Source organism: Mixophyes fleayi, chromosome 10 (assembly GCF_038048845.1).
Source record: "Mixophyes fleayi isolate aMixFle1 chromosome 10, aMixFle1.hap1, whole genome shotgun sequence".
In the NCBI taxonomy this organism is placed as follows: Eukaryota; Metazoa; Chordata; class Amphibia; order Anura; family Limnodynastidae; genus Mixophyes; species Mixophyes fleayi.
Genome location: NC_134411.1, coordinates 25,927,506 through 25,952,865, shown reverse-complemented (window position 1 = coordinate 25,952,865; position 25,360 = coordinate 25,927,506). Strand labels below are relative to the sequence as shown.

The 25,360-nt window shown below is 41.4% G+C and overlaps 1 protein-coding gene across 9 annotated transcripts in view; it reads left to right on the top strand.

Moving 5' to 3' along the window:
• The window catches only part of CSTPP1 (centriolar satellite-associated tubulin polyglutamylase complex regulator 1), an 83,396-nt gene that overhangs the window by 28,371 nt on the left and 29,665 nt on the right, over positions 1-25,360 (top strand). For all 9 annotated transcript variants that reach the window (XR_012679450.1, XR_012679452.1, XR_012679451.1 and 6 more), the window contains one exon: positions 15,069-15,171. Coding sequence is in view for 3 of the 9 variants with exons in the window: in XM_075188170.1 (XP_075044271.1) it covers positions 15,069-15,171 (103 nt within the window). In the remaining 6 variants the exon portion in view is untranslated. The remainder of the gene's footprint in view (positions 1-15,068; positions 15,172-25,360) is intronic.

Below are 25,360 nucleotides of genomic sequence, written 5' to 3'. Positions count from 1 at the left end.
CATGCTTGTTCCTCTAACAGCATCTCCTCCATTATTTTTACTGGGAAAAACAGGGGATTATTAGAGACCGAGCCGCAGAAAATAAATTTTAATTTTAAAACAATAAACCATTTTGATGCTGCCCAGAACTGCCCCAGGCATATGCCTATCTTGCCTGTAACTCTATTGTCAGTGTGTCTGTTCAGCTGCTTATTGATTTATTCAGACAGTAATCAGATTTAGCAGATACTGAGGATTAATCAAATTTATTCACATATCATTGTCAGATAGAGGTTAAACTGTACTTGTCTACTTTCCCGTAATGTCCGAGAGTCTTCCAAATATCGGAGAGTCCTCTCGGATTACTGGAAAAGGTACCTCTCTGATCCCGGGCAAAGGGCCTGGCCTAATAATATCAGTCATATCATTAAGCCCCGACGCAAAAAAAATCCACTGATAGCGGAATTGATTGTCAAGGGGCAGAGATACAGTGACACAATAGCATTGCCATACACCCCTCTCTCTCCCCGCACACACACTTGCCATTTGGAGACTCGATAAGTTGACAACTATGGGTTAAACGAGTGTGTTGCTGTTTGTGGTTATTTTTCTGGGATGGGGTAAAACTTAGAGGTTGTTAATTTAGTGATGGCACTGGAGCAGTAGTAGAACTGTCCGCTTAGAACATAGATAAAAAGAGGGTAAGATATAATAAGATTAATATATTTAGATGTATATTTGTGCAGAGAGTAGACTTGCTGTGTATATATTATTTAGGAGCGATACAAAGTGGATGCAGTTAATTTTAAATTGTGTCCAAATATTGAAAATGATAAATGCCTATAGTTGTCAATGCCACACTTATAGGAGACCACAGCCTGTAGCTCTCCAGGTGTTGTGAAACTACAATCCCCAGCATGCTTTGCCAGCTGAATCTTTTTCTCCCCCCTGAATTGGCCATAATATCCACCACTTCTTATGAAGCTGAACAGTTATTATAACCTATTCCCGCTTATCCTGTTAATATGGGATGATCAGGAGTCTACATTGTGGGACAATAAACATTGTAAGTTAAGGATTAAGGTGTATGTGTCATAACATTTATTACATCAATATATGGTGTTTTTTTTATGCCTTATATAGCAACAACAAAATGTGGACACCTTTTAAAACGGTAATCCATGAAAATCGTCTGTGTTTATGAGCGTAAATCACTGTGGTAGACTAGAAGACTTTACCACTTTTCCCTTGTTTTATTTCTACAGACTGCTATTAATGATTTTATGATTCTGGACTACCATGGCAACCACAGTAACATGGCACAGGATGCAGTGTTTGATGAAAGGTAGTGAAACGCCCTTCTGACCTCTGTCTGGACTGTGACCTTCTCCTTCTCCACCCTCTGCCATCACATGACCTGCTAAGAGCTGTAAACCTGTGTCTCTGACTGGCAGCCATTTTTGTTTGCCAACCAGAGAGCTTTTGAAAAGGAGATAATGATTATTAGGAGGTTTTCTAAGAAAAGACTATGCAGATGCATGCTTAAATGGTACTTAATCTGCTGTTTATATAAAAAATAACTAAATACATCTTTTCCAAGGAGGGCCTACTGGGACTTGTAGTTCCACAGCAGCTGTAGAGCCACGTGTTGCCTACCTCTGATGTACAGTGTATGAGGCACAGTTACACTACTATCAGCTGCTTCTTAGTGAAATGTCAGCATAGTGTGTTTATTTTAGCAGAATCTCTGGTTCGTTCGTGTCACTATCCAGTAATTCTGTGAAACCTAATCTTCTGTGATGAGATGTGCAACGAGTGGGTTGGCTTTGATGACTTGGTAATGCCTAAATACCCAGCATGAATGGGCTTCGCAGTGCTGCATGAATTGCCCAACTCAGCAGTGTTTATTTCCAGGTCGTGTGTGTTCTAAAATAGCCCTGTGTCAGCGAGGGTTCCGACAGCATGTGTGTGACAGCCGTGCATTCCACACCGCTCCGGCCTCCCATGGACGCAGGACAGAGACCCACCAGGCATGTGGGAGGGGACCTACATGTAAAGCCTATTCTTCTGTTCAATGAAATATTTTTTGTAAAGCCCTAATGGATAAAAGTAAATTACAGAACCATTATACTAATAAAATAGTTCATTAATATATATTTTGTGTTAACTTGTTAGATAAAGCTGGTTTACTCCCATATGTAACCACTGCACAGTACAACTTCTATTATTACATATGATTAGTGTAATTTGCTTTAATTACACAATAAGAACATATTCAGATATCTGCACAGTACTACTTCTATTATTATATATGATTAGTGTTATTATCTGAATCTGTTCTTATCCTGTAAGTAAATACAACTACACAGTACCACTGCTATCATTATGTCTGATTACCTGAATATGTTCTTATTATGTAAGTTAGGATAAATAATGATTATTAGTTATGTTGATACATGTGGTCTTAAGACGACCACCACTGACTTATATGTGCAGTCATTGGGCGTCTCTACTTACACCAGGGGGTAAATGTATCAAGATGAGAGTTTTCCAGCGGGATTGAAAAGTGGAGATGTTGCCTATAGCAACCAATCAGATTCTAGCTATCATTTTGTAAAATGTAATGAATAAATGATAGCTAGAATCTGATTGGTTTTTTAAACCCGCCGGAAAACTCTCAGCTTGATACATTTACCCCCAGATCTTGATCCGACCTACCTGTGTGGCCTCATCCTAAATAAATTAAATAATTGGGGCATTTTGTTTGAAAACTGTCGGATTCATACTAGCTGCCATTTTTTACTACAGTACAGAAACGGAGAACCTGCGTGTATGGGTGAGCGGCAGTTTTCATAAAAGGCCCTTTACAATATTCTGTCCACAGCTTCAATATTTCCTGTTGCATAATTGTCTTGTAAGGCTGGCCACACACTATTATATCAACCATTATATCTGCCGATAGCACAGCTGTGTGGCCCCAACACTAATTGGGTTATTAATGGGCATGTTACTACATGTAGGGAACTTCTGGTCAAGCTTACAGACCCCATTAAATGCCATAGAGATGATCTGCTGAATGGCCGGGCCTTGTCCAATATGGCCGCCTACAGGTGTGGCCAAATGGCACATTGATCCTGTCACTTGGACTGACATGATTGCCAGTCACTATTAATAGAACTTTTTTTTTTCCTCTATCTTTATTTCTTTCCCTCTCCCCCTCTATCTTTCCCCTTTCTCCTACACACAGTACTACTTCTTTATATTTTTGTGTGCTGGAGTATATAACCTAAATTAATTGAACATAATCATATTATATGGAGAGAAAGAAATCTGCAGTTTGAACGATTATAACTATAATCATCATATCCCAGTCTGATTATCTCCTTACGACGGGGGGTTATCAAACAAAATAACCTCTTTGATTAATACATGTAAGCCTACGAGCACTGGAGTATAAAGACATAGTATATTCCCATATTCCCAGGTACTTTGAAGGCCCTGGTCTCGGATTGCCACATTCACCGTCACTTCTGCCATGCACATGACATCAAGTGGCACTAATACAAGAGGGCTTTCTGTTTATTACAACTGTACTGGGGGCACCATGGGGCAGCACGATGGCTTAGTGGTTAGCACTTCTGCCTCACAGCACTGGGGTCATGAGTTCAATTCCCGACCATGGCCTTGTCTGTGAGGAGTTTGTATGTTCTCCCCGTGTTTTCATGGGTTTCCTCCGGGGGCTCCGGTTTCCTCCCACACTCCAAAAACATACTGGTAGGTTAATTGGCTGCTAACAAATTGACCCTAGTCTCTGTCTGTCTGTGTGTCTGTGTGTATATGTGTGTGTGTATGTTAGGGAATTTAGACTGTAAGCCCCAATGGGTCAGGGACTGATGTGAATGAGTTCTCTGTACAGCTCTGCGGAATTAGAGGCGCTATATAAATAAATGGTAATAATACTGGTGCTCACATCCTATAATATTTTAGGTGTATTGCATAAATAAAGTCGGTCATTTATCAGCAAGAACTTGTTAATGAGACAATTAACAAAACAAGTACGGACAGATAGTTTATAAACGTTCACACCAGTGAATTGAATGGCACATTATAATGACTGTGCTCATTCATACACTCTCACTTTTTCCTCCTTGTTGGCTGATGGCAGCTGCGTTCAGACACAGGGGGTGGTGGACATCGGAGATAGGAGACCACACACAGCAATTCTCCCAGCCAGTTTGGTCATGGTAGACTGTGTCATCCCAAAACTGTGTGGGGCTAAAACAATTAGATCTGCCTAATTAAAGCGTGGTCTGATTTTACTAGACTTGTCTCGTAAAGGAATCACTTGGAATAAAACATTTTGAAACATTGGACTTATCAATGTATATAATGTAGAAGGAGCGTTACATTTCGGGTTGATGAAAAGCTGGTGTGAGCAGATCATCATCATCATTTTATTTATATAGCGCCACTAATTCCGCAGCTCTGCACAGAGAACTCATTCACATCAGTCCCTGCCTCATTGGAGCTTACAGTCTAAATTCCTAACATGCACACAGACACGTGCACAGACACAGACACATGCACACACACAGACCGATAGAGAGAGACTGGGGTCAATTTTGATAGCAGCCAATTAACCTACCAGTATGTTTTTGGAGTGTGGGAGGAAACCGGAGCACTGTCGGAAATCCACGCAAACACGAGGAGAGCATACAAACTCCACACAGGGCCATGATTGGGAATTGAACTCATGATCCCAGTGCTGTGAGGCAGAAGTGCTAACCACTGAGCCACCGTGCTGCTCTGATGTGAATGCTATAAATCATGTAATTGCGCTGAAGGGAGAGCAGGGCCAAAATAATGCACATCGCATCTTTGCATCTCCCCGCACTTGACCGTTGGACCTCCCCTCCACTGGCTCTAGGTAAATGTGAAAGGAGATTTTAAATATCAGTTTAGCCAGTAAAGATCCTTCTAGCTCTCTGTGTTAAGCTGGGTACACACTACACAGTTTTCATCCAATAATCGGATCAATCAGCCGACATACGACCGCTCGTTCAAAAGTCGGTTCAGTGTGTGCAGTTACACAATGGTCGAAAGTCTGCCCAAATGGACGATTATCGCCTCATTTGGTTGGTCGTACCGTTTAATATTTTCGTTCCAATCTCGTTTCCGTTGTGTAGTGTGTATAAACTTCCAACCGATCCACAACAGTGAGTACGAAATTACAGTCATTGCTCACGACAACATGGCTGTAAAAAGTCGCTAAAGGGACGTCCGCTCTTCCCTTTATCGTCCTAAACAAGGCTAGTGTGTATGCAGTCCAGGGACCGAGCTATCGGACCATCGATCGCATGTAAAATCGCTCGGCATAAAAAGTTGGTCGAAATTTCTGTAGTGTGTACCCAGCTTTAGACAATATAGCAAATTGTGGGAAAGCTTGGTTAATGTACATTAACAACCATTTTGTGTTTCAGGAGGGGAGCAGTTTGTTGCTGAATTAGTTGGCCGCATATTTGGGAGATAACTTATTTTAGATATGTTTCCATCTAGTCATCAGTTGGATGACACAATAACAGATTAGCATTTAACAAGTAACCTCGAGGGTCAACTGAGAGGTTAATTGTTCAGAAATTTTCTAAGAAGACAATTGAGTTCTAATTTGTTTTAGCCTCCAGAGAAAGGAAGTGAGTGTATAACACTGTTTTGTCCATCACAATCCGTATCCAAGAATATGAGAAGAATATGTAATATCAGTAGCAATCGCTTGTACAGAATGAGTTCATCCACACGCTGTTCTGTCTACATTAAAGGTTATGTATTCCATTTTTTCTACTTTCCCTTAATTTCATCAATAGTCATGTGACACAAATGGCCAGACCTGCATCTTAATATATTGGGCAACCACAACAGCTCCTATTAGATCTGGCAAAATGTGCTCAGACATAGAAATTGGCACAGGACAAGTCTGTGAGCGTATAATTCTCTCTGATCTCATTGTATATATCAGGGTACCAGTGCTTTGACTGCAGTTACCAAGGCAGCTTCTTATCAGCAAAGACTGGGATTATAAAAGTTACGTTAGCCAGTATAAACTATCCTTTGTCCCTTCACAGGAATGACTAGCTGTCTCTTACAGTAAGTGGTTTCACTTATTTTGTATTACTTTGTTCCAATTTAAAGTCTTCAGTGTTCTCTGAAGTTAAGATAAGGAGCGAATAAGAAACAATTCAGCCTATTTTTAATGTGGTTTTCATGCGTTCGTAGTGACTGAAAAGTGCCTTAGCAGCGGATATGTGTGAACAAGGATCCACCTTTTTGTGTTGTGTGTGATTATGGTGATGTTGCCATGGATTTTAGGCCTCATCCCTACTGAAGACAATTTTGTGCGATGTACGAGGCTTTTTGATGCCAATACATTGGATGAAAACAGAAAATGGAAACCGTTGTTTCCAAGTCTGAATGCCCACTCGCAATGTTATTCATGTTTGGCTGCGTTGCATTTACTGCAGATGAATGGGCAGCACGGTGGCTTAGTGGTTAGCACTTCTGCCTTACATCACTGGGGTCATGAGTTCAATTCCCGACCATGGCCATATCTGTGTGGAGTTTGTATGTTCTCCCCGTATTTGCGTGACCATGGCCATATCTGTGTGGAGTTTGTATGTTCTCCCCGTATTTGCGTGGGTTTCCTCCGGGTGCTCCAGTTTCCTCCCACACTCCAAAAACATACTGGTAGATTAATTGGCTGCTATCAAAATTGACCCTAGTCTCTCTCTTTCTATGTGTGTGTGTGTGTGTGTTAGGAAATTTAGACTGTAACCTCCAATGGGGCAGGGACTGATTTGAATGAGTTCTCTGTACAGCGCTGCGGAATTAGTGGCGCTATATAAATAAATGGTGGTGGTGGTGATGATGAATGCATTGGGAAAGACTAATGTGTTTGCATGCGGTTTGATTGAACTTTTACATTTGTGTTTTTTAGAGTAAAACAAATGCCATTGGCTATAAGACCTTATAGCAGGTTTTTGTGTTTGTTTTTTCTGGTTAGACACTTTTTATTACAGCAACATTAAACATTAATAGTGTGACTGTTCAAAGAGATCTTTTAAAGGTAAAATATAATATGTATAGTTTGGAGCAGAGAAGGGAAAGGGGGGATATGATGGAAACTTTCAAATATATCAAGGGTTATAACAAGGTACAGGAGGGAAACATTCTACAAAGGAAGAGAAGTACTAGAACACGAGGACATGTACTGACACTGGGGGGAAGAGAAGTATTAGAACACGAGGACATGCACTGACACTGGGGGGAAGAGAAGTACTAGAACACGAGGACATGCACTGACACTGGGGGGAAGAGAAGTACTAGAACACGAGGACATGCACTGACACTGGGGGGAAGTAGGTTCACAGGAAATCTGAGGAAAAATTACTTCACAGAAAGGGTAGTGGATAAGTGGAATAGCCTCCCATCAGAGGTGGTTGAGGATAATACAGTAGAGCAATTTAAACATGCTTGGGATAGACAGAAGGATATCTTTACACAAAAATAAAGGATCAAACAGGGTTTGAGGTTAACATAGGATAAAATATGGGCAGACTAGATTTGCAAGTGGTTCTTATTTGCCGTCAAATTCTATGTTTCTATCTTTGCCTCAACATAGTTGAGGTGAGTGCTATTAAATGCAATACATTCAACTAGCAGAGCACTGCTGGGACCTCTAGTGTACCTAATGCTTAAAACATACTTTCTGCCAGAGGTGGGCAACAAGTGGTTCACCAGCGGTTTTGGGGCCAGACAGAGCATACTGGGAGTCGTACAATTAGCAGGGTTAGGGGACTTGTTGCTCTCCACTAAGTATAGAGCTCTGTGATCGGTAACATCAGCCAGGTAACAGAACGGAAGTGCTTTAGTAGTGTGCTCTCCTAGTGGTGTCATCTGCATGATGTTCAAGGCAAGGGAGAAAGGGCATTCACCTCCCAACGTGCACAGCACTCCCTAACAAGGTCCCATTTATACACTTCATATTGTTCTATTTACTATTTCATTAAATCAGATCATTTTGGACCTTAACAATGAATCACATTTAATTTTTCCACTTAATAATAATGTTATTTTTTTTCCCCACTAATGACAGGATTTTATATTTAATGAAGCTAAATGTCTGGGACCACAGCTTGTTTTCCTCTCCGAGTCTCTTTGATCCTAACCCCAAGCCTGGCTGTGTTCCATAAACCTGGGAAATATCATGGACCGAAGTGATTGATTCTAAACTTCAGCCCCCATTCTCTTCTCCCACACACCCTGCCCTGCTAGCTGGAGGATCATGATGTCTATGAAACATATATCGAAGTGAATAAAATAAATGAATAAACAGATTGCAGGAAAAAATAAAGATCAATATACATAAGAAATTAATAAAGCAACGTTAGAATGTGGATAACATTGGTGGCAGAGTACTGGATCCCTGAATATGGTCTCAGCATTGAATACACAGCTCTGCTGCTATTCCTGGGAGTGAAGGGTAACACTGCACAGACTGTGTTAATCTTCACTTCCTTAAATAATATTTCAGGTACTTGGCTGTCAGGAGATGGGAACCCTACCTAAAGAAAGCCTACAAAGGGGAAATGCAAGGACGTAAATCTTGGCCCTAAGGCATCGCTTCCCCTGCCCATGTGGATAATGTTTGGCGTTATGTGACTGCCGAGGATTATATTTCACAGGAAGGTCACAGCTGAATCTCTGGCCAGGCTCAGACCCCCTGATATAAATCTCTCCTGTCCTGGGGGAATGATGGCTTCTGGCCTGTAGCTATGCAAATCACTGATTCACCCATACAGTAGCACAAAGGCTTCCAGCAATGTGGGAACAATGTTTTATTTTATTGTTTTTATGAGTACACGGATCATGCCAGGTTAGCTGACTAATTATAATGTGCCAGGGATGTATAGTTGAGAGAGATGCAGTCATCATCATCCTCATCATTTATTTATATAGCGCCACTAATTCCGCAGCACTGTACAGAGAACTCGCTCACATCCCTGCCCCATTGGAGCTTACAGTGTAAATTCTCTAACACACACAAACACACACACACGGGTCAATTTTAATAGCAGCCAATTAACCTACTAGTATGTTTATGGAGTGTGGGAGAAAACTCGCGCAAACACAGGGAGAACAGACAATCAAAAATACAATGCAAAAGTATGTATCAATGGCAATGAAAGGGAATGTATCTGTTGTCTTTGTTTTCTGTAGTGTAATTGAATTGAAGACCATTGACACATACAATATGAACCTTGGAAGGTTAGATGTAAATATTGTGTCGGCCAGTGACACTTGTAATGGTACATTTCTGTAGCCTTTTTGTGGATGATAATTCACCTGCCCGTCATACAAAGGTTGTTCAAGAACACAATCACGCTGAGGACTTGTAACGTATTCTTTGACCCCACCGTCTACTGCCCTAACCACCCAATCTGCAGTGTGTGGAGCAAAGTTATTTGAAGCGAAGTCCTGTGCTGTCAGCCAGGAGACAACTGCAAGTATCTTTGCTGGAGTAAATGATTGGTCCTAGACCAAGAGCGCACAGACAGCAGGTGGAATCCATGTTATCTTGCAGATTTGCTGCATAGAGAGAGGCTGCAAGTCAAACACGACCCTGTTCTGTATCATAGATGTTGCTTTTTTCTAGGCTAGTTTGAGAGAGTAAGAAAAAATTCCTATAATTTTATTTTTTCTGTGGGAATCGGAGAAATATTGTTTCTCAGCAAATATTTCATTTTTTGAGATGACTGGAACAGGGATTAAAGGTGGTAGGAGGTATAGAGGTAGGAGAAGGCTAGAGATTTTGTTAGTGATTGAATACTTTTTGTGAACGTGAGTTTTATACATACAGGCATTCTAAGATGACATTAAAAGTAACTACGTCATGATGTATTTAAAACAGGCACAAGTGGAATGCTGCCCTCCTATATTTGTGTATCAGATCCCTCTGTACCGCTTGGTGTAATGTTAATAGTTTTCACTGAACTTTGTAACAATAGATTTTATTTCTTTAAATGTTTAGGCTTTGGTGCGTTCTCTAATTTAATGCAAATTTGAAATCAGAGTTGTTGATTGGGTGCCGAAATCTAATGTTGTACATATATATTTTGTATCTAATATTTCCCCTATGGATGCAGTGTCGCCCTTATTTCTGTTCTATACCCCATTTTACATGTGTGCCTTATTCAATAAAATAAAACCAAAAACTCTTCCAGCTGATCACAGTCAAAGCCAGCGATTGGCCCTCACGGCAAGGGGTGTTTGTGTACCACCGCTTTATACAGACTATACTGTGTGTACCACCGCTTTATACAGACTATACTGTGTGTACCACCGCTTTATACAGACTACACTGTGTGTACCACCGCTTTATACAGACTACACTGTGTGTACCACCGCTTTATACAGACTACACTGTGTGTACCACCGCTTTATACAGACTATACTGTGTGTACCACCGCTTTATACAGACTACACTGTGTGTACCACCGCTTTATACAGACTATACTGTGTGTACCACCGCTTTATACAGACTACACTGTGTGTACCACCGCTTTATACAGACTACACTGTGTGTACCACCGCTTTATACAGACTATACTGTGTGTACCACCGCTTTATACAGACTACACTGTGTGTACCACCGCTTTATACAGACTACACTGTGTGTACCACCGCTTTATACAGACTACACTGTGTGTACCACCGCTTTATACAGACTACACTGTGTACCACCGCTTTATACAGACTACACTGTGTGTACCACCGCTTTATACAGACTACACTGTGTGTACCACCGCTTTATACAGACTACACTGTGTGTACCACCGCTTTATACAGACTACACTGTGTGTACCACCGCTTTATACAGACTACACTGTGTGTACCACCGCTTTATACAGACTATACTGTGTGTACCACCGCTTTATACAGACTACACTGTGTGTACCACCGCTTTATACAGACTACACTGTGTGTACCACCGCTTTATACAGACTACACTGTGTACCACCGCTTTATACAGACTACACTGTGTGTACCACCGCTTTATACAGACTACACTGTGTGTACCACCGCTTTATACAGACTATACTGTGTGTACCACCGCTTTATACAGACTACACTGTGTGTACCACCGCTTTATACAGACTACACTGTGTGTACCACCGCTTTATACAGACTACACTGTGTGTACCACCGCTTTATACAGACTACACTGTGTGTACCACCGCTTTATACAGACTACACTGTGTGTACCACCGCTTTATACAGACTACACTGTGTGTACCACCGCTTTATACAGACTACACTGTGTGTACCACCGCTTTATACAGACTACACTGTGTGTACCATCGCTTTATACAGACTACACTGTGTGTACCATTGCTGTACAGTGTTGCAGTTATTAATGAACAATAGAATCTAATTGAGCTGGAAAAGAAAACTTCAAAGGCAGAAGCACTGGCATTAGGCAGAGATAATATTGTGTGAGCTACAATCTCTCGTTTAAGAGAAACACCATCTAAACGTCTCGTCCCAAACTATTAGAGCGACGGTGGTCCCATGCACGAGTCCCCCGCTGATTAGGAAACACTACCGTAATCCTACAGTCTGCACAAGTGTAACCAGGGCAACACAAGCCATGACCTGATCAATGAGCTACAGTCCCACAGCCTTGCACTCAGTCTTTTATATGTACATGTCAACTTTCTTAGATTGTAAGCCTGGAAGAGGATGCAGGCACCATCAGGGGTTAATGGAATGGACCCCCTCATTTCTACTACATATCACAGGGTCTATCAGGCTGGTTACCCACTAGCGTTAGGAAGATGGCAGTGATACTACATGTTAAACGATCATGTTTGGCATGTGTTTGTAACCAGTGTGTGCATTTGTGGTGGTGGTGGTGGGGTCGCATGCAGCCTTGCAAATATAGGTGAATATAGGTTCTATCCCCATTCCCATTTATATGCTTTTGCTAGCGATAAGATATATTATAAAACCATGATTTTCAATACCAGTAGGTTAGGGGCCTTAGGCATGTCAAGGAAATCTGCTATACATGAATACTTAGGGAACATGATATTAACCGTTATATGATCCTACTTAAGTAACAATAACATATATGCAAGGTAAGAGAGAGCCATGTTATGTGATTGTTGCTACTTTTAAGTCATGAAAGTGGAACTTTCAATTTAACTCTTTATTATTTTCTTGAAGACCTTCAGCAGAGACATGAAACTGGTAGTCAGATGTCACCTTATGGCTTATGTGGCTCCAGCTTCCCAGAAAATTTCAAAAAGACTCTGGTCTTATGTCATTAATTTTGAATTCCATTAATAATGTTTTTGTGAGATTCTTTCAATAAAGACCATGGACAGATCTCTACTAGAGAAGTCAGACGTTCCACGATTTTACACTTTGCTGGAATGTAGACGTTTTCTTCACGACCCCTTCATCCCCTAATGCATTTCACCTACTGGAACAAACCGATTAAAACGACAAACCACCAATGTCAATTTAACATTGCTTTGTATGTTTGTTTGTTTTTTTCTTATTTTACTTGATGTTTTGGATATTTTACACTCTCCCTTATTGTACACCAATTTTTCCTGGTCACTTGAAAAATAGAAAATGGGGAAGCTGCTTTATTATTTGTAAAATACCCGACTTCAGGAACAAATCCCGACTTCAGGGATCGTAATCCTGAGGCCAATCCTGTGTCCGACAACCCTCACGTTCCTCATGTCGTGAATCTTTTATACCCTCATGGGTTCCCACGCTATGGGGCAGAATCAATTGGCTGCGATGTTCCTCAGAACAACATGGGCACGCATTTTTATCGTTACTGCAGTAAAACGTAACGCTCCTTTTTGCTTGCACCTCTGCGATGCAAGCAAAAATTTGTGTCACATTGTTAAAAAAAATATTATAATTATATATATATATATATATATATATATATATATATATATATATATATATAAAAAAATCTGCACAAAGTGTCTCCCGGCCACTTCAGAGGCAGTTCACGCAGATTTTTTTTTTTACTATTTAATTCCCCTCTATGAATCCCAGGAGAACGTGTGTGGATTCACCATAACTATTATTGCTTGGAATTATCTTTAAGGGATTGACGTAAGGAGTGCAGTCAACCTAGCACCCCCTGCTGTGTCCGGCTCCTTCAGTTCAGGTAGTGGACCTTCCAGAACAATTAAGGACAAACATGGGGAACAATAACGTGATAATATCAGTAGATAGGGAGGTATCCGTTATCTCACCCCCGTTAATCTGTTGAGTAAAAATGTTGCTTTGTTCCCTGGCTCATTCCAAGCCCCTCTCTTCTCTCCTCTCTTTGTGTCCGGCTACCAAGTTGCAGAATCAGGATATATATGAACATGTTAGGTGCACACAGAAGCATTTAGAGCCATCTTGTAACAGGCTATATAGAGAATTTCATAGTCAACCAATTAGATTTACCCAAATGAGTATTGAAAACCCAGAGATTGTGTACCAGGGTTTAACCTTTATTAGCAATGTACGTATCTCTTCTCACATGGAGGTTGGAAGGAATCGGGAAGAGAAGGGACCTCCAAGGATCATTCATGGCGGTGTGTAGCCAAATTCACTGTTTCCCATAGAAATGTCTCTATACAAACACAGGATGTACAAGACATTATATTCACATTTACTTTCCTACACTAATCATACCTTCTAAATAGGAAAATTGGAGGTATCGCCCATAGCGACCAATCAGATTCTAACTATTATTTATCTAATGCATTTAGATAATGCTAGCTAGCGTCTGATTGGCTGATAAGGGCAGCACCTCCACTTTTTCTTTTTAGAAGCTTTGATAAGTCTACCCCAAAGTGCAGAAGTAGCACAGAAATAGGGCTTGCAGATGTACTTTGTATCTGTGCACACAAGGGTCAGTACACAATCAGTGCAAAACAAAAAAAGATGTCCATTCTTGTGTTACATTTTTATTCCCGCATCATGTGACAAGTTGTGGGAGTAGTGAAATCACGCTCTGAGAGATCAGTACAGTTGAGAATATTTTGGCCTTTTATTTTATTGATTGTTTATCCCAGATTTTGGCTTGGTCACAGGCAAGTTCAAGGGGTAAATGTATCAATCAGCTTTTTTTTTTTTTTTTTTTTAAACTGCAATTTTTATTAAAGCCTTTTCATTGAACCCTTTAAGAACTTGAAGCTACTAGAAAATAGAAGAACATATTTTCTCCCTTTCAGTGACTTCATTTGGTTTGATTTAGTAGCTCAGTTAGCTGTTAGGGAGTTGACTCACCTCTGTAATATCCAACAGAAGAGGAAGGGGCTGGAGGTCAAGATAACATGTAGGTCACTTAGCTGTGCAACTGATACTTGGCATTGCCTTTCGGTACAGGTGGTGCAAATTGCCGAGAGGCAGTGAAGGGCAGTGATTGGAGGCGGAGGAGGGAATTAAACCTCTAACATAAACAGAGATTTTTTTTGTGGAAGGACAAAAATAACAGTTTTGGAACTTTTGTAATATTGAAAGAGACTCGGTTATTACACATAATATTTAGTTTAAATGTAATCAGCTGAATGCCGGTGGTAAATATAATATAATTATTACCGTTGCATTAGAGGCGTATGTATCTAATAGTTCCTATCTCTAATAAACATATAATAAATATTATGAAACATAAATAGTATATTAGTAAATAAATGAATTTTAGGACATTATACAAATTCATGGACAGAGGAAAAATAGTACATGCAACATCCATGCTCCGCTATATATTGCCTCTAACACCATCTCTGGATTAGTGTTACTTAGTTGAAGATCACTCTGTGCTGATGTCACAGGCTGATAGTTGGATAGTAGAAGGAGCAGGTTCCTCCACAGCGCAAAGTATTGACTTGAGGTTACTGTTCAACTGATGTAGGAAGATTTTAATGTTAATCTAATCTCTATATGAATAAAGTTCATAAACCAAACTCGTACAGCATAAGACTAATCATGATATCTCTTTTATTCTGCAGCTCAGAGACATGTCCTGACCTACATGGAAGATGCCCTCACTCAGCTTCTAGAGCACAAAGATGAGGTTGAGCCGGGAAGTATTGGCAAGTTTTTCTCTGAATAGTGAGTATTCCACTTGTATTACAAGGAGGTCATTTTTGTTCCCAAAGGAGCATTCATCTCTTATCTGATACATAGAATTATGAATTCATTTTAGTATCTTGATTACTTCTTTGCAAACCACTAATATTCTTCTTTGCAGTGTTATAAAGAAAACAATTTAAAACAGTTAAATATTTTATGGGACCATTAGATGCAAAAAATAAAATTTGAATGTATGAATGATGAAGGTATAATGTACTGGGCTAGGCTACACTAGTGATAGTGACCAGCTATCAGTCACTTGGATGTTGTACCTACTTAGCTCTTCTTCCTACTGCATGATGTACTATACATCTGTGTTATACTGTGGGAATACGGTACAATGGTCATCCCATGGGAGGGCTGACCGGACTGAAAAGGACGGCTAGCCACAGTGCCCTGTGATCCCAAATAATTGAATGCAGGCTTCTGTTGCTGGGGTCACTCAACTCTTACCCCTAAGAGGGCTAAAAGTGTGTCAGTAAATTAGTTCCATGCTGCCCATGCCCCTTTGGAATTAGAGGATATTAAAAAACATAATTATAAGTTCGTATCTGGTGAGCTGAGGTCATGAGTTTGATTCCTGACCATGGGCTCATCTGTGTGGAGTTTGTATGTTCTCCCTGTGTTTGCATGGGTTTCCTCCAGGTGCTCCGGTTTCCTCCCACACTCCAAAATCACACTGGTAGGTTAATTGGCTGCTATTAAATTGACCCTAGTCTGTGTCTGTGTGTGTATGTTAGGGAATTTAGATTGTAAGCTCCAATGGGGCAGGGACTGATGTGAGAGTTCTCGGTACTGTGCTGAGAAATTAGTGGCGCTATATAAATAGCTACTGATGATGATGATGAGTCCTATGACGTCTGGCTCATTGATGTTCCCTACTGATATTTGAATGTATTTGTCTTTTGTCTCATTCTTTTTCTTGTGCAAACCCTGTGCCTACTGCAGTATGTTCTTCATGTTCTATTTCATATTTTGGCAGCTTGGATAGTAACTTTCTATTGACTTCTGTATTTATTTTTCTCATTTCGGTGCTCAGCATCTCAAGCCAAGCCTTGATCCCCCTAGGCCTGCCCCCCCTTCTCTAGAGCTCATGTCTGTGACGGCAGGATTCCAGGTCACTTGTTTGATGTTCCCGCTTACGTGCATTTACCTTCGGGGTATTGGAAACATTTACTGATCTGTAGTTTACACATTACACTAAGAAAAAGCGCCTTTTGTTATATTATGTTCTCGAACTTGGGAGGGACATGAAATAGCTGCTCTTTTCTTTGGGCAGGTCTCCGGCATTGATGCTGACTGTAATGTGTTTAGAATAAGAAGGGACGGCCAGATACTTCTCAACTGAAACAGGGGTTGTGTTGGAAGAGAAGGTTTCTGACTTTTCTTTACAGGGAATTCTGAGAGTTATGGTGTCGCTGGACATGGTCAGACTTCAAGTGATAAAATAATATGCTAAATTCTGACTGTATTGGTTCTCCTGAGCTGTACAGTCTATTTTTATTGGTAATATATATATTTATTTTGATAATATACTTGGTTTATGATGAATCCAACACAGGTTGCCAAGAAGGCAACGGAAAAAATTCTGGATGGCCAAAGTTGGCACATGGACCTCTGATTGGTCATCCCTGCACTCTCAGTAATATATGTTTAGCTAGTGATATTCGGGTACAGCAGAGGAGCTTTATTTTAGGAGTGTATCACTGGGGTTGTTTACACATATTGTGTTTTTTCTTGCTGACATCTCTGTGCAAGTGACTTCGAATTAGGCAGTGCTATAAGTAAACTGTAGCCAATCGGAACATTATCATGGTCACAGGGCAAGGCCAACCTATAGCCAATTGGTGCATTAATATGGGCACAAGGCAAGACTAACCTATAGCCAATCGGAGCATTAACGTGGTCACAGGGCAAGACCAACCTATAGCTAATCGGAGCACTAACATGGTCACAGGGCAAGACTAACCTATAGCCAATCGGAACATTAACAAGGTTACAGGACAAGACCAACCTATAGCCTTTTGGAGCATTAACGTGGTCACAGGGCAAGACCAACCTATAGCCAATTGGAGCATTAACATGGTCACAAGGCAAGACCAACCTATAGCCAATCGGAGCATTAACATGGTCACAAAGCAAGACCAACCTATAGCCAATCGGAGCATTAACAAGGTTACAGGACAAGACCAACCTATAGCCAATCGGAGCATTAACAAGGTTACAGGACAAGACCATCCTATAGCCAATCGGAGCATTATCGTGTTCACAGGGCAAGACCAACCTATAGCCAATCGGAGCATTAACGTGGTCACAGAGCAAGACTAACCATTAGCCAATTGGAGCATTGACATGGTCACAGGGCAAGACCAACCTATAGCCAATCGGAGCATTAACCTGGCCACAGGGCAAGACCGACCTATAGCCAATCGGAGCATTAACCTGGCCACAGGGCAAGACCAACCTATAGCCAATCGGAGCATTAACCTGGCCACAGGGCAAGACTAACCTATAGCCAATCGGAGCATTAACGTGGTCACAGGGCAAGACCAACCTATAGCTAATCGGAGCACTAACATGGTCACAGGGCAAGACTAACCTATAGCCAATCGGAACATTAACAAGGTTACAGGACAAGACCAACCTATAGCCTTTTGGAGCATTAACGTGGTCACAGGGCAAGACCAACCTATAGCCAATTGGAGCATTAACATGGTCACAAAGCAAGACCAACCTATAGCCAATCGGAGCATTAACAAGGTTACAGGACAAGACCAACCTATAGCCAATCGGAGCATTAACAAGGTTACAGGACAAGACCATCCTATAGCCAATCGGAGCATTAACATGGTCACAGGGCAAGACCAACCTATAGCCATTCAGAGCATTAGAACACAAAAGCTGCAATACTGCAACAAAGTATGTGTGAAATGTGCATAGTTTATAATGCAGAATATTTTCATATGCTGTAACATCCTTCCTTATTCTTCATTGAGTCGTCTCATCTTTTTCCTTTATTTCCTTCTATAATTCTCATTACTGCTGAGGCAGAGGCAATCATGGAGATAACAGGCGTTGGCTTGTGTATTCACGCTTGGTTTGTGATAATGCTACTTAGTAATTATGAGGTTAATGAGATTGACACTTCATTTTCCATGGTACAAGCAATATCCTGTAGCTATCCATAGCCAAGTGGAGAGATGACCCCACCTAACCTTCCACAGCAAGGGGGCAGGCGTTGAGGTGTTGCAAGGACTCAGTGTACCTGTTACCAATGCACAGGGCAGTCATTTTATTTTATTTGTTTTGGCTGAACTAAACTTTTGCCTATTTTGGCAGGTTGTATTCTCATGAATACAGTTCAATCAGTCCATTAGGAACTATTGAAATCACAGAAGCTGAATGAATATTCAGGTGAATATTGGTTTAGCCCACAGTGTGTAGGTGACACTTTTTCTTTACAGGTGTAAAAATACAACAAAGCCACCTGCGGTAAAATTACATAAGCAGCCCAGTGGCTCAGTGGTTAGCACTTCTGCCTCACAGTACTGGGGTCATGAGTTCGATTCCCAAACATGGCCTTATCTGTGTGGAGTTTGTATGTTCTCCCCGTGTTTGCGTGGGTTTCCTCTGGGTGCTCCGGTTTCCTCCCACACTCCAAAAAACATACTAGAAGGTTAATATTAGCACTAGTCTGTGTCTCTGTGTGTGTGTGTGTGTGTGTGTGTGTTAGGGAAATTAGACTGTAAGCTCCAATGGGGCAGGGACAGATGTGAATGACAAAGATTATCTGTACAGCGGAATTGGCAGAGCTATAAATGATGATGATGATGATGGGGAGCCTATTTAAAAAGGATTGTGTCACATGTGCCACCTCCATACTTGTTCTGTTATCGCCATCTCAGAATAGCGTGCCCAGGGGGTGCGCAGTCTCACAGACTACACATGTATTAATCGATAGAAACTATCTAAATTAGCAGAATTGCAAGTATCAAATTCCTTCCTTGTCTCAACCCTCTAACCATATACCAGACGGCCCATGTGCAGGCTGTGAGATTGTGCCTCTTGCCATGTTATCATTTTTTCAATAATAAGTATAAAGAGAGACAGTTGGGAGGTATGATATAGGAGATATATATATATATATATATATGTGTGTGTGTGTGTGTGTGTGTGTGTGTGTATATATATATATATATGTGTATATATATAATGATAAAATCTTATATTTTTAGCATAATCTCCCTTTAAAGTGTAACCATAACATACATATCGTTCTGTCATCCGTCTTGTCGGCTGAACCAATATTGAATTTGTGCCTCGTACCTCAGTGAGGTACGAGGTTCCTGGTGAATTGATGGACTGAATATTGGTGTAGCTGTACATCTGTCAGGCAGTAGAACTACTACTACTGATGGGTAGATTTTAGAGACAAGGAATGTTTGGTGAGCAGTTCCGACAACCATATCTGGCTATCTATGCACAGTCTACCATTGATGAGTAACTCTATAATAATAAAAAAATTAAATAAATAAAATATATATATATATATTATAGCTGCATTGGTTCTTTTGGAAAGTTCCCCGGCTGCGTATATGGTGTCATTTTTAACAATGTGATTTTTTTGTATCCAATCCCAGCTTATGAATGAGTTTGAGATCTCTTGTGCCTCGGTCTTTAGCAGGTGGGCAGCCTCTCATTACTGGGCCATCTTTGTTTGATAATGTGATCCGGTGTTTTTCCCCATTCACCTGCCCTCCCGTGACCTGCTTACAACCTCTCTTCCTCAGCTGCAGTCTCTGCAGTAACACATCCTCTTGGCTTTGTGTACAGAGCGTGGAGAGCTTATCAGAAAGGGCACTGCAGGGGAGGGTGGCAATTTTAGCAGGTGCCTCTCTATAAATCAGAGAGCATGTATAATTCAATCCCCAAGGCTATTTAAACAGTATCTGTTACAACCAAGGCTATAAAATAATTACATTGTTTTGTTTCATCTTAGCCGCTGCATTCCTGAGTAGCATGGATCTTTCTCACGTGCAGAGTAGGAGTTTGGTGTATTAATACGACTGTTCAGCGGCAGCCGTGGACGCCCACGTCGCAGGACCCCACAACTCACTGGGAAGTCACTGCTACAACACTCCTGTGACGTTCTCAATGATAACAACAGCTCTCTTTAATACATCACATGTAAAGGTTACATTTTCCTTTTATACCCTTTTTTATTAACTAAAATAGACATAATGGACACATGTTTTCACCTGTGGGTTTTGAGTTACACATATCTTAAAACATCTGCAACATTAAATCAAGCGTCTAGGTGCGTCCTGAGCAAGGATCATAGTCGACTCTACAACTTGTAGCCAGTTTATGTGGGGTGCAAAATTTATGTCTTGTAAGCAAAATATTTCAGTATCCTCATAACTCAAAATAAAGCGCATCTCACAGGGACATACTTAACTTGTGTCTGAACGCCTCTAGTTTACTGTACTTACATGTTAAATCCCCCGATCTGCCTGTCTAAGCACAAGGGGCTGCAAGATATGTGAAACTTGGGCACAATACGGATGTAAGTTGTGCACATATGCAGTGCATCAGTTTTGCCCTAAGACACATATTTGTGTTACGCAAATGCACTTATGATTTGACTTTAGAATGCACAAATGTAGACCGGTGGCAGAGCGTGTGTGACCAGTGGCAGACAGAGCAGAGCGTGTGGGACTGGTGGCAGACCAAGCAGAGCATGTGTGACTGGTGGCAGACAGAGCAGAGCGTGTGTGACTGGTGGCGGACAGAGCAGAGCGTGTGGGACTGGTGGCGGACAGAGCAGAGCGTGTGTGACTGGTGGCGGACAGAGCAGAGCGTGTGTGACTGGTGGCGGACAGAGCAGAGCGTGTGTGACTGGTGGCGGACAGAGCAGAGCGTGTGTGACTGGTGGCGGACAGAGCAGAGCGTGTGTGACTGGTGGCGGACAGAGCAGAGCGTGTGTGACTGGTGGCGGACAGAGCAGAGCGTGTGTGACTGGTGTGGGACTGGTGGCAGACAGAGCAGAGCGTGTGGGACTGGTGGCGGACAGAGCAGAGCGTGTGGGACTGGTGGCGGACAGAGCCGAGCGTGTGGGACTGGTGGCGGACAGAGCACTGCGTGTGGGACTGGTGGCGGACAGAGCACTGCGTGTGGGACTGGTGGCGGACAGAGCAGAGCGTGTGTGACTGTTATCGGACAGAGCAGTGCATATCGTTGGCAGACAGAGCAGTGCATATCATTGGCAGACAGAGCAGTTCATATCGTTGGCAGACAGAGCAGTGCATATAGTTGACAAGCAGTGTAATGACTAACCATGGACAAGCCATGAGATGCATGAGGACACCACAAATACTTGGGAATACAAGGTGTACTTTTCTGTACAGTTTTGCTTATGTAGCTGACAGAATGATGAGTAACATGTGATGTGCTCACTGTACACAGAATTACGGTTCAATGCCAGGTTACTGTCCCTTATTACCAACATATAGTTCTGTAGGTTATGTTTGCTCAGCCTTAAATTTCTTCCTCCTCTGGGTCTCTTCCAGCAGCTGTCAGGACTGTCATCCTACACTTAGGCTGCCTTCATCTGGGCTGCTGAGGACAGCATAGATCTTGCAGGACAGGCTGTGCCTGCCAAACCAGTGCTAAGTAACTGAAAAGATCCCAGGCTCTATGAAACCCCACCACCCTCTATTCTGTGTCTATCCCTGTCGGTTTCCTTCCTACTTTTAAGAAGCTCTTATTTCTGTATAGAGTGCGACCTGGAGGCGGGGGGAGAGCCCAATGCCCTGCATACAACAATAGGAGGTTGAGTTACCGCACACCCCACTGTGCCGCACTGATCAAAGGGACATTCTCCTGCTTCCAAGCTCCTCTTTGTCATAACTCTGCTCAGCGATATAACAGCAAACCCTGTAGGCAAATGAGCAAAAGGCAGTGTTAACTTACTGACTTACTGACCTCCGCTAGCAAAGAAAAAAAAAAATCCCATAGTGTCGGGGAGGATAAAGAGCTTTAAGTGCCCTCTTTGTGGCCAAGAGGTCACCACAGTATTGCAGAATCGTACTTTGTTGGCGCTTCCTGCCATAAAACTGCAGCCTAAGATATTTTCGGCCCATTGTCCTGTTTTGTGCACTTGCGTGTGCAGCAGTACATACTACACGCACACATGGCAATGACGTGTAGTCACTGCCGCTGAGCTGACAGTATTGGTTCATCGTCTGAATGTGTGGGAGTATTTGTACATTATAATATGCTTAATGTTAAATTAGAAATTAGTATGACTTGTTAGGCCTTCTGTTCCCAATAAGTACCTTATACTGCGGAAGGTGGACGAGCAGGTATATTGGGGCATATACAAATGAAGATGCTTGATCGGAATAAAATTGTTTCATATATGTAGATGGCAGCGTACCAAAGATATATCAAATAATTGCTTATCTGGTTAATCTCTGTAATTAACCGTATTCCCAGATGCATCGCTTTATCTGTAGGCAGTTGCTCAAACCATGTAGCAATAGAACATAGCAGAGAAAGACAGTTATAGTGTAGTGAGTAGGTTACCCTTTAATATTTAGTTAGAATTGTTAACGTGGCTTAGTGGTTAGCACTTCTGCCTCACAGCACTGGGGTCATGAGTTTAATTCCCAACTATGGCCTTATCTGTCAGGAGTTTGTATGTTCTCCCCGTGTTTGCGTGGGTTTCCCCCGGGTGCTCCGGTTTCCTCCCATACTCCAAAAACATACTGGTAGGTTAATTGGCTGCTAACAAAATTGACCCTAGTCTGTGTGTGTCTGTGTCTATATGTCTGTGTCTGTCTGTCTGTCTGTATGTCTGTGTGTGTTAAGGAATTTAGACTGTAAGCTCCAATGGGGCAGGGACTGATGTGAGTGAGTTCTCTGTACAGCGCTGCGGAGTTAGTGGTGCTATATAAATAAATGGTGATGATGTTGATACATCAAATCATAAGAATGTCAGCTTATCTGTTGCCCCATATGGTGAATCCAAGCTCTTCTTTCCCAGCCAGTGTATCAGACATGCAGTAACACAAGCCCCTTGGTAGCCCAGATGCCCACCCTATGAGTTTCGTCCTGTTTCAGAACTTCATCAGGGGAAAACTGCATATAATAACAATAAGCTCCCTCTGCCCTTAAATAGATGACATTTTATGGAAATGAAACATCACCTTGCAAAATGGAGATGCATTTCTGTTTTCATAAATGCCCTATAGAATTCTATATTCTTGTATTTATTCCCTTTAGCACTTTATGGGGGGAATTCAGTTCTCAAAATATCTGCGCAAGGTGCCTTTGGACAGGACGCGAGACACCTCGCCGTGGATTTTTTTTTTTAAAAGCGCATTTTTGCTTGCGCATCAATAGAGGTGCGAGCAAAAATGAGCGTTACTTTTCACCGTAGTAACGTTAAAAAAAAGCATGTGCGGTCAATTGAATCTGTCCTTATAAGTACTGCACAGATCTTATTATGGCTTATTGATTATTGGTCTAAGATCCATACATTCTGGGTTCACAACCGTCTGTTTTCTTTGTGTTTAATAAAGTGATTTATAACAGAAAATAATCTGTTTATTGATAAAAGAGAACATTATATCATTCTCTCCCAAGCTGCCTCTGTTGTGTTGCATCAGGTGTTTGCAGTTCCTAGTTTATAAGAGTTCTTTGCATAGCTATGTGCCCAATTGTTGTTTTATTTGGTTTCCTTGTTTTCTTTCAGTCTTGTGATCATTTACTGTCTCTCCACTTTCTTTGTTCCTTCTTAAGAGAAATTTATGAATAGGACGCTCATTTTCTATTAGGAGAGTGAGTCAAGACTTGTTGGTTTGGCTCGGGACTTGCACAGGGGTTTTTAGTAGGGGCGGTGCCTGGCATCCAATGACCTTTTATGATATGTGTCTTCGGGTTCCTGTGATTGCTTAAACGTTTCTCCTGCCCTGGCAGAGTGCCCGCACCTAATTTTATAAGAGCCGGAGACAATGGGATTCATTGAACGGTGTTCCTTCGCCTGGGGCACGGGCAGCTGCGCAGGGCAGGCTGTACATACAGGGCTTTTATTCCATGCCGCCCTGTGTCAATGTGCTATATATTCTTGTGGCCTTAGTTCTGCAGGTGTTTAGGAATTGTATTCCTCAGGCACTCGTAGTGTTAATCAGCTGCTGTGTTTGGCAGACTAATAGACTGAATAAAAGCCTTTCCAATCTGCTGCCTGCATAGAAGAGACATTGGATATCTGAGTATTGTATAGTCCTTAACCTGCACCATTAATACGTTCCTAAATGGCTTCACTCACTCTAGTCCGTGGTGAAGCACATCCATCCGCACGGGAGTTTAACACAAAATATTCATATTTTATGTGTATGGATAATCACTTTAATATAAATAGGAAACATGATGTATATAAATGTCCCTCTCTACATTTCACAAATCCCTGCAAAGCGGAGACAATACAAGTGCTAGCTCTACGACAACTGTCATTGATATTTTGAACTGTATTTCTGTTTTAGAGATCGGTACTTGGAATCTCCCTACATTTACCTTTCGGATAAATTGTACTCTCTCTTTCTTGAATGTCGGATCAACTTTATTTACTCAGAAAATAATTTATTGGTTTCTCTATGGATGCTGTCATATTTCAGCAAATGCTTCTTTCACACCTCAAGTGGCTGACTTGAATGACTATATGAAATAGCAATGTTTGCTACAGCCTAGTTTTTTTCACCAATTTTACCAGTCTCTTCTTGCAACATGTGCAAAATCGTATACATTTTCTTTCCTCCAAAACACGCGCTATAGAATTCTGTCCACTTTCAAATTGAACACCGTGACAGCCCCCAGGTTGATACATTTGTAACATATAGTGATTTGCATCAGATGTACAACCTCAGAGTCACAAAGTGATGTGTTTTCTTAAGTGTTACTACAGCACAATGCTTCAGTCTAAGCTGAGGATACTGCTGTACTTTACCTTATAATTGCCCGTCGGATAGGATTTTGAATTTCTTGTTTCAAATAAAATATACTTGAACTGCAGTTGCTTGTTAATGAAACATTTATTTTGAAAAATTTAACTTTTTTTAGGTCTTTGTTCAGTGTTCTGGTTACCCTGCAATTGCAACATTGCCTCCTA